A 9,461-nucleotide genomic window follows, 5' to 3' on the forward strand; every position below is an offset into this window, starting at 1 on the left:
TTCACACAGATATAGCCGGTCCATTTGATATCCCATCCCTTGGAAGTAATAGGTATTACCTAACTTTTATTGATGATTTTAGCAGGAAAAGTTGGGTGTATATCATAAAAGAAAAGTCGGAGGCTCTTGATAAATTCAAGGAGTTCAAAGCATTGGCTGAAAAACAAAGTGGCCAGTATTTGAAGACACTCAGTTCAGATAGAGTTTTAAGATATCTTCTCAACTCATTAATATCATCAGTATGAAAGGCATAAGTAGTTTCAGGTACCTTTAACTCAGCAGCATCAGAACTTCTATCAGCATTTGCCATCAAGGCATAGTTCACCTCACTTTCAGAATCTGAAGTGTCTGTCCAACTTTTCTTCTTTGTGACAAGAGCCTTGCCTTTGTCACTCTTCACTTTCTTGCAATCAAGAGATATGTGGCCTTTCTCACCACATTTGTAGCATTTGACATTTATGTAATCTCCTCTGTCAGACTTCCCTCCTTTGCCTTCAGATTTTCTGAAACTCTTCTTATCAGAACTTGCACCTTTCCTGGAAAATTTCTTTCCCTTCCTAAATTTTTAGTATGCAATTCTTGTGATTTCTTTCACCATAAGAGTGCACAGCTTCATCATCTCTTCATCAGCATCCATCTCAGGCAAACTTTCAGTTTCTAAGTCATCATCACTATCAGAACTTGATGACTCAGTATCAGACTTTATGATGAGAGCTTTTCCCTTGCCTTTCCTTGATGTAGCTGCTTTGGGAGATTCCTCCTCAGTCTTAAGAGCAACTATCCTTGACTTTCCTCCTTTCCTCTTGCTTCTTTGTTCCATCTCAAGTTCATGAGTCTTGAGCATCCCATAAATTTCATCAAGAGTTGTTTCTTCAAGATTATAGTTGTCTCTTATAGTGGTGGCCTTCAAATCCTATCTTTCAGGAAGTGCTAACAGGAATTTAAGATTTAAATCCTCAAGATCATATTCCTTGTCGACTAGTGACGAATCATTCAAGAGTTTGACAAATCTGTCATATAAACCAGTTATTGACTCATCAGGCTTTGAGTCAAAATGTTCATACTCTTGAGTAAGTATAGTCTTCCTCTTCTTCTTAATTGATTCGATTCCATGGCATCTTGTTTCCAAAGCATCCCATATCTCCTTTGTAGTCTTGCAGTTGATTACCTTGTTTGACATTACATTATCAATAGCACTATGCGGCAAGTGTCGTACCTTAGCATCCTTAGCAATTGAAGAGATATCTTCAGCAGTGTAATCACTCTTCTCCTTTGGTACAGACTTTGCTGGTTGTAGGAGCGAGTTTGGTTGGCTTGTGTGGTCCTTCATTGATTCTGTCAAGATATTCTGGATCAGTTGCTTCCAGAAACATAGACATCCTCACCTTCCATATGGAATATTCAGATGGTTTCAGAATGGGAACTCTAATAGTCTCATATCAACTATGAATTTGAGCCTTTGGAGGTTCTTCAGCTTTGGTGGGCTTGGTTGGAGTTTCTTCTTCAGACATGATTATTTTTGGATCTTAAAATGTTTGTGTGTTAACAGATCTGCTCTGATACCACTTGTTAGGTCACACACACTGTAGAAGGGGGTTGAATACAGTGTTTATCACAATCAAATCGAATTAAAGAACTCAAGTAACAGAAAACAGACTTTATTCAATATAATAAACTCTGTTACAATATGGAACTGTCCTCTGTCAGTGATGAACAAATATCACGAGAGCTGATAGGGTTACAATGACTATTATTCTCGATAATGATAACACATATAGTGTAAACCCTATGTCTGTGTTTATATACTACAAAGTTACAAGATAATCGCTAATTGATATGGAATATAATTCTGCTTCCTAAAATATATCAATCAGATATCTTTTCTTCCAAGTATTCTATTCTTCATAGAAATCCTTCTTCATGCATATCTCTTCTTGCGTTTGTCTTGATATTTTTTCCTTTCAATCAGTCGCCTTCCTTATCTGAAAGTTTTCTTTAAGTCCTGATATTATCTCCTGATAACTTAAGTTCTGACCACTTAAGTTCTGACTTCAGTATAAGTACTGATTTGTCATGTTTAGGTAAGATCTGAAAACTAAACACAAATCACATTAGACATGACATTATCAAATATATCTAACATAAATATTGATGATTACTTCGATACAAAACAATCTCTTTAAGTGAATATATCAAAATATATTTATGGTTTACAATGTATTTTTAATAGTTAATTTTGTTTAAAAACTGTTATTTGAATTTCTTATTAAAGTAAATATTACGGGCCCAATTTTAATATTTCGCACAAGACCCGACCCTGATGTCATCCTCATACTTTGGAGGTTGGTGAGAGACATTGATGACATATGAATCACGACGTTCATCATAAAACCTTTTCAAAGTACTAAATTCCACGATTCTATCTTTCCAATAAATGAATCACGACGTTCATCATAAAACCTTTTCAAAGTACTAAATTCCATGATTCTGTCTTTCCAATAAACTACAATTGGGTTCAAACCAGGTCTACCCAATGTGGAGGCCGTACCATTACGACAATCATCATAAATCTTGTGAATTACCATCAAGCGGGCAGTTGAACCCATAATTGTGTAGTGATTGTAAAACTGACCCTTTGTTTTGGTGTCATATTCATATATTGCTAGTGCTGAGCACGTATCCGAACAACATTCCTTAAGACTGAGAAAATTTTATGGAGACGCGGTGCAGTTACATTTTCTTGGTAATTAGTGAAGTACTATCCTGGATCTACTGGAAGTTGAAGTAAAGTTTTAAATAAGAATGCTTTAGTTGGAGAGTGTCCAGTTCTTGCTGGTACTCTGGGCCGGAGCATGTGCCAAATCTTGTTAGCAAGTTAGTTTCGGTTCCATCATCTACTATTAATTTACGGTCCACAAGTTTATTGGTGGATGCGTACTAACCGGGGACCAAAACTACATCAATGTCTACCTTGAGCCCGTTGTAAGAATCGGTCCATATTATCTCCCTAACACCATAACTCTTCAAATATGTCAAATCTTCATAATGACGATCACCCCTACTATGAAGACACTCTACCGTCTTGAATATGACTTTGATCAGCTTAACACCTTTTTCGGTAAGTACTGCTACTTGATCATATGCTTCATGATGACATAGTTGATCATATGATCTCAACAACACCCGTCATTAATTCACTCTCACGCAAATCGTTCCGAATAAAAATTAGTTGTTTCTCGAATATAACCATGCATCAAGATCATGAAAATAGTATTGGAGGTTTGTATGTAGACGATAATCATTAACCTCCTCAGATCACTGTCTCTTTGAATGATTTGGTACATATATTCAGATGAAGGTTGCGTATTCGGTATTATGACAGCCACATGCTCAGCAACTCCAGAATTTGACATGTTTGGATGTGGAGTGGAAGGGCGTTTTTGAAAGTTTTAAGTGCTAGGGAGAAAACAAATTAGTTAAAACGGAATGAGTTAAAGCGTAATGAGGCACCCTATCTATTGGTAGGTTTTCATTATCGAAAAACAAAACGGGGATTAGTTTCCGATTCAAGATATGTTTAGTGAAATTTTAACATAATTACAATAATAATTATTCTAATAAAATTATTATTTAATATTCTATATATCTTTTGAAAGTCGGGCTTTATTCAATTTTGAATTAAAATTGAAATCAAATTCACACTTCGATTTGAAATTGAGAATCTTTTAAGTGCGGAAGAAAATTCGACTTTATTTTAAAAACCAATCCAAATAATCGATCAACTGTGCTTGTTTTCAATCCAATCCTGAAAAAAATAAGAAATCCGACTATATAAAGTACAAATATATCAAGGTCCACATAATTTTTACTTAGAGAATCTTCATTGGTCTAAATCCTTAGCTAAAAAATACATGTCTCATACCATAATTATAATTACGGAAATTATCTAAAAATAGTATGTCTTTTAATGATGCAAAACCTTTAACTAAAATTTTAGATAATCCAGCGATGTTGGCCATATTTATTAAACCTGTGAAGACGGTATGAACATGCCAAATTATTTGGTTACCATGCATGTTAAAATAAAATATTTTATTTATAATAAAAAAATAATAATTACATAATATTTTTAAAAATATAATCAATCATTATAGATGAAGTAAGTTCAGTAAAATTTTAGATAATCAGTATTTTAATTTTAAAAAAACAAGGACTAAAATTCTAAACATCATTTAATTTCAGTAACTTCACCTTTGACGAATAAAGGAGTTGAAAAGGACAGAAAAGTTTGTAAATTGATGAATAAAGGAAAGGAAACAAGCCCGTTAAACCCTCTTTATAAATAAATGCTCTCTTTCTCTCGCCCAAACACAAAAAAAAGTCTCTCTCTCTCCCTCTCTCTCTCTCTCTCTCTCTCTCTCTCTCTCTCTCCCTCCCTCCCTCCCGCTCTCTCTCTCTCTCATCTCTCTCTCTCTCTCTCTCCTGCTCCCTCCCTCCCTCCCGCTCTCTCTCTCTCTCTCTCTCTCTCCCTCCCGCTCTCTCTCTCTCTCTCTCCCTCCCGCTCTCCTCTCTCTCATCTCTCTCTCTCAATTTACAATTCAATCCTCTCGAAACCATGATGAAGTGTTCAAGTAAATCTCTTTCCCTCTCCTATTTCTGTATTTGTGTTTAAACAATATGACTGCATGTATGAAGTAGTAATATTCAAGCTAATTTTGTTATTTGTTTTGAATTGCCCTAGTTTCGAATAAGGTTCCTGATGAACCCGTTGTTTCGAAAACTTCAGGGCTTGTTTTCGAGAAAAAACTGATCGAGGAGCGCATACGAGTAAGTTATAATTTTAGTTTAGTTCTCATAGACACATGCATATTGCGATTTTACTATTGTTTTATTAATAGTTAAACACACACGCTCAATTTTTTTTGTTGATTATTAAATTCGTATGTTTGACATATGCATATTGTGATTTTATTATTGTTTTCTTTATAGTGTAGTTAAACACACACGCTCTAGAGTCGATTTTTTTTTGTTGTTGATTTTTGAAGGGAGCTGATATGTGCACACCTGATGTATAGGTGCACCCCTAAATAATGTAATTAGGACCAATTTATCCTGATTGAATATGGAAGTAGGCTTGAGTTAAAGATATACATAAGGGTATTGTGGTTTTAATATCAACAAAGGGTGTGCAACTGTAAATTTAGGGTGTGTCTATATGAGCTCTCTTATTAAATTTGTATGTTTATATTGATGGACGGGTACCTACAGGTTGATGGGAAGTGTCCGATCACCGGGGGTTTGTTAACCATGAATGACATTATCCCCATCCTAACGGGAAAGGTTTGTTGTGTTTTGTTATGTTGATGTATTTTTTAACATCTTGGCTTTACAATGCACTATCATAGTTTGCTTTAGAGCTTGTAATTAAAGGAATAATTGGTCCATAATTTAGCGTTTCACTTTTGTGCTTTGAATGTATAGCTAAAATAATTATTTTGAAATTTTTCTTTTTCTAAATTAAAATATATATGTTACTATATTTTAATTCAGAAAAAGAAAATTTGAAAATTGTTAATTCTAACTATATTTTCAAAGCTGTGAAAAAACACCTATATAATGGACTGGAGGGAGTAATATTTATTCATATTGCTTTGTAATTATTGCCATAGCCTTTTCGAGAATGAAACCTGGCTTCTTTGGTGGTTTTACAGGTACAAAATTCAAGCTCTGTGGCACCGGCCCTGAAGGGACCTTCTTCTAGTAACAATGAAACTAGTTCCTGTGTTGGTAATTTCCGCCTCTTGAAAATTGTGCATAGTATCTCCTTTTATTTTTAGATCACACATTCAATTTTTCTTTCATACCTTAAACCAGCTGCCGAGGAAAGTGCATGTCCACCATTTCCGGATAGTATCACTAAGGATATAAAATTCAATCAAAGATGTTTATTGCAGACAAGGAAAAGATGCAGAACGGTACTATTATGTGATATAATGTGTTTGTTTGTCGTGCTGCGTACATACATTATTAAAGAAACTTCTTCTCTTTATTCACTTGCAATATTATTAGATCTCTCCATCTCTGGCTACTGTTGATGCTCTACGGGGATACATCTTCAACAAGGGTTATACAATTCACAAGACTGAAATGCCAGGTGTACTATCTTTGGATATTGACAATTCCAAGGTATGCAATTTCTTATATCTTATAGTCAAATTGTAATATTGAAAATTGCCCTCCTCTTGTATGTACCCGTATTCCGTTTTGCTTGATTTTAACTCTTATCCGGATGAGTTAACCCAGTTTTTAGTTTTATTTTGTGAACAATATGTTGGTCATAATATTATTTGTTCAGTGAATTTTATTCATACACTTGCTTGTAAACTCATTATTTAATCTTTGGAGAAAACTTGTTGAATACTGAAGACAAGGTTGTATTATAGTTTTAAGCATTGCATGTTTATGGTATAAAATCTATTTGTTTACCTGTATAATATTCCTATAAAAAAGGGCAACCGAAAAACCAGATGAATTTTCTTTAATCGTGTATCAGGATATTATCGCTACTGGTGGTGCTGATGCGAATGCCGTTGTCTTTGATCTATTGTCGAGAAAGATTGTTTCTACACTAAATGGTCACTCGGAGAAGGTCTTTCTAGCTTTATTCAATTTTTAATTTTCCTATAAATTCAGCAACTACAGAAGTTTTACTTATATGTGAACTTGTAGTTCTACTTATAATCAGAAATATTTTTTTCTTTTCCAGGTCACAAGTGTTAAATTTGTAAACAAAGGTGAACTGGTAGTTACCGGATCCGGTGATAATGTAAGCTCCGCTTCGGTACATGGCTTGAATTTGTTTATATTTTGATGACATGGCCATTTTTTCTGGTTCTAATAAATAGTAATAGGTTGTTAATTCTTTTTTCTTTCCTGTTCTTCCCTTCTTAATTATATGAACTTTGTAGTAATTTTTAACTTGGGCTTGTAATACGACGTAATTAGAATTTCCTTATAATGTGCCTGGACTGGTCTTAGTGATGAACTGGTTCTCATTATGTCCATGTGCACAGTTGGACTTGGTATTTTAATATTGGATTAGAGCATAAGCTGGTGATTCTTTTGCAGACTGTTCGTGTGTGGAAAAGGTCTGAGAAAGGGAGCTATAAGTGCAAAGATATAGTAGACCATCACACTGCAGAGGTAAGTCATACTTCATTTATTGGTGTCATTAAACTGTCACGAGTAGGTAGAGTTCAAAATGTCATTAGTTGGTAGATTAGTGCTCAAAATTGCCTATTCTGTTTTGCACTGTCATGCACTATAATGTTATAGAGTTGATTATCTAGATAGGCATTATAGTAGTTATTTTTAGTCTATTACAAGTAATGTGTTTGTATTGTCATTTAGAAATGTAATAATTTGATACTATCAAATTAGTTTCTCTTTGAACTTATTTGTTTTTTCCTTAATCATTTACGCAATCATCAACAGGTGCGAGCTGTCACAGTCCATCCATCTCAGAAGTACTTTGTAACAGCGTCCCTTGATTGTACATGGCAATTCTATGACCTCTCTTCTGAGTCACGTGTCACACGGGTCTCTTACATTCCCTATCACTTATTTTTTTTATTATGAATCGTGCAAGTATTATGTATTCCTATTTTTTTGTTTCCCCTGTCCCCCATCAGTACTTAAATCTACATGACATATTGCAGTTTGCTTGTCGTAAGGGATCTGAGAGTTTTTCAACTGCAGTTTTTCATCCTGATGGTCAGATATTGGGGACTTGTGCCTCGGGTCTTGTGCAGTTCTGGGATGTAGCCAAACAAGTATATTGCTGTCGAAAGTCTCTAGTTATTTTGTTTTCATCCATCTGATTTAAGTGTTCTTAGCTTTTTTTTTGAATACAGGATGATATTCTGAAAATTGATGCTCATACTAGGCCAGTGACCTCAATAGCGTTTTCGGAAAATGGTTACAGTTTAGCGGTATGTGTTCATGTATCATTGAATGAGCTTAATATTACTCTTTGTTGATTGAAAAAGAAAATTTGCTTGCCAACTTCCAGACTGCTGCTGGTGATGGTGTGAAACTGTGGGACCTACGGTTCTTAAGAAATATGAAGACCTTCCCATCCGATGATATATCCCAAACACGCTCAGGTATTTATTGCTTCTATGCATTATAAACTCACTTCTTATTAGAGGTTTTCTTCTGTAGTCTGTTACTTATGAGTACTTAATAATAACATCACGAGTAAATTGTTCTCACGTGGGTGTAAATTAAGAATTGTTTTTGATTGAAAATGTTGTTGAGTGATAATTTGTTAAAAATGTTATCACATAATAGTCTCTTTGGCTAGAAATTTTTTAATAAGGAAGCTAATTAGGGTTATGATATACCAAAGACTTTTATTACGTGGGTATTATCCATTTTTTATTTGTTTCTATTCTGATCTTGCGCTACGCTGCGTAGTCTATGCATATATGCATGTTATCTCTTTCGGGGATCTCTTTCAGGGATGCAAAAGACTTTTCACATATTTATCTTTTGAAACATATCGAGAAATGCATTTTAAGTTCTTGTTTTGTGCAGTTGATTTTGATCATAGTGGAAAGTATCTTGCAACAGGAGGTGCATCTATCAGGTTAGTTTAGTACTTGACATGTCATGGAGATATAGTATAATTTTCCTTCACGAATACCTAAATTATTAGGCTTAGGCCTCTGCCCTGCTGGACGCTCTTTTACATACTTTGCCTTTGCAGTATTTACGAGATTGGTGCAAGTTCCGATCCTGTTGCTATCTTTTCTCATATGTCTAGCACAGGTATTGTTCCTAAACAAAATCTATGATTTTTTACATCATCTTTTGGGGTGTCATTCCCTATAACAATTAGCAGCATACTTACTTGGAAAGATACTGAATGGTTTTTAGGTGATTTTTCATGTGTAAAATTTGGCAAGGAAGCTAAGTACGTAGCAGCAGCTCGGACATTGGGTTCGAAGCTTCTATTGTTTGGCACCTCTAAAGGAAAGGACTCTTAGATTTGTTGATTGGATAGTGCTGGGAGAAAAAATTGTTTGACGTTTTCTTGCCGTCAACAATGTTTTATCGCCCAGAGTGTTTTAGATTTTGTTAGAAATGTATATTACATGTTATATACCACATTTACTATCTGAAGAATTAAAGAGAACATGGACCTCTGTCAATTCAAGTCTTATATTTCGGTGAACATTTTTATGTATTATATTTATGACATGTAGTACTGATCAAGCCACACAAGGGCACTCTAGACATTTAGCAACTCTCTGCATATTTGTTAGTTAGTTAGTGGCACATATAGGTGCACGAAGTTGGTTTTTTCAGATCTAATCAAGAGACGTTTGAACAGTTTTGTTCTCTCTACAATTCTTGTGTCCAATTCTTGTTTCCTTCGAGTGAATTGAATAGAGAAT

The 9,461-nt window shown here is 34.6% G+C and overlaps 1 protein-coding gene across 2 annotated transcripts; it reads left to right on the plus strand.

The window, feature by feature from the left end:
* Nucleotides 1-4,368: 4,368 nt before the first annotated feature.
* LOC141721706 (pre-mRNA-processing factor 19-like) lies at nucleotides 4,369-9,238 on the plus strand. Of its 2 annotated transcripts, none has more exons than XM_074524758.1 (16): nucleotides 4,369-4,631; nucleotides 4,742-4,827; nucleotides 5,269-5,340; nucleotides 5,712-5,787; nucleotides 5,875-5,975; nucleotides 6,070-6,186; nucleotides 6,554-6,649; nucleotides 6,767-6,826; nucleotides 7,129-7,203; nucleotides 7,495-7,599; nucleotides 7,719-7,832; nucleotides 7,914-7,991; nucleotides 8,072-8,165; nucleotides 8,599-8,650; nucleotides 8,771-8,832; nucleotides 8,941-9,238. In XM_074524758.1, exons 1-16 carry the CDS (start codon nucleotides 4,616-4,618, stop codon nucleotides 9,048-9,050), a joined length of 1,314 nt encoding a protein of 437 aa, XP_074380859.1. In that variant the 5' UTR covers nucleotides 4,369-4,615; the 3' UTR covers nucleotides 9,051-9,238. The 2 variants fall into 2 exon arrangements, with proteins under 2 accessions (XP_074380859.1, XP_074380860.1); XM_074524759.1 differs by having other exon boundaries at nucleotides 4,787-4,827.
* Nucleotides 9,239-9,461: the final 223 nt, after the last annotated feature.

Source organism: Apium graveolens, chromosome 4, assembly GCF_009905375.1.
Source record: "Apium graveolens cultivar Ventura chromosome 4, ASM990537v1, whole genome shotgun sequence".
NCBI classification, from domain to species: Eukaryota; Viridiplantae; Streptophyta; class Magnoliopsida; order Apiales; family Apiaceae; genus Apium; species Apium graveolens.

Bases quoted from the DNA above. Each gene is read 5' to 3' on its own strand.
- LOC141721706 (XM_074524758.1), top strand. The intron at 5,788-5,874 runs GTAATTTCCGCC...ACCTTAAACCAG, and splicing joins TGAAACTAGTTCCTGTGTTG to CTGCCGAGGAAAGTGCATGT. The intron at 7,833-7,913 runs GTATATTGCTGT...TTTTGAATACAG, and splicing joins TCTGGGATGTAGCCAAACAA to GATGATATTCTGAAAATTGA.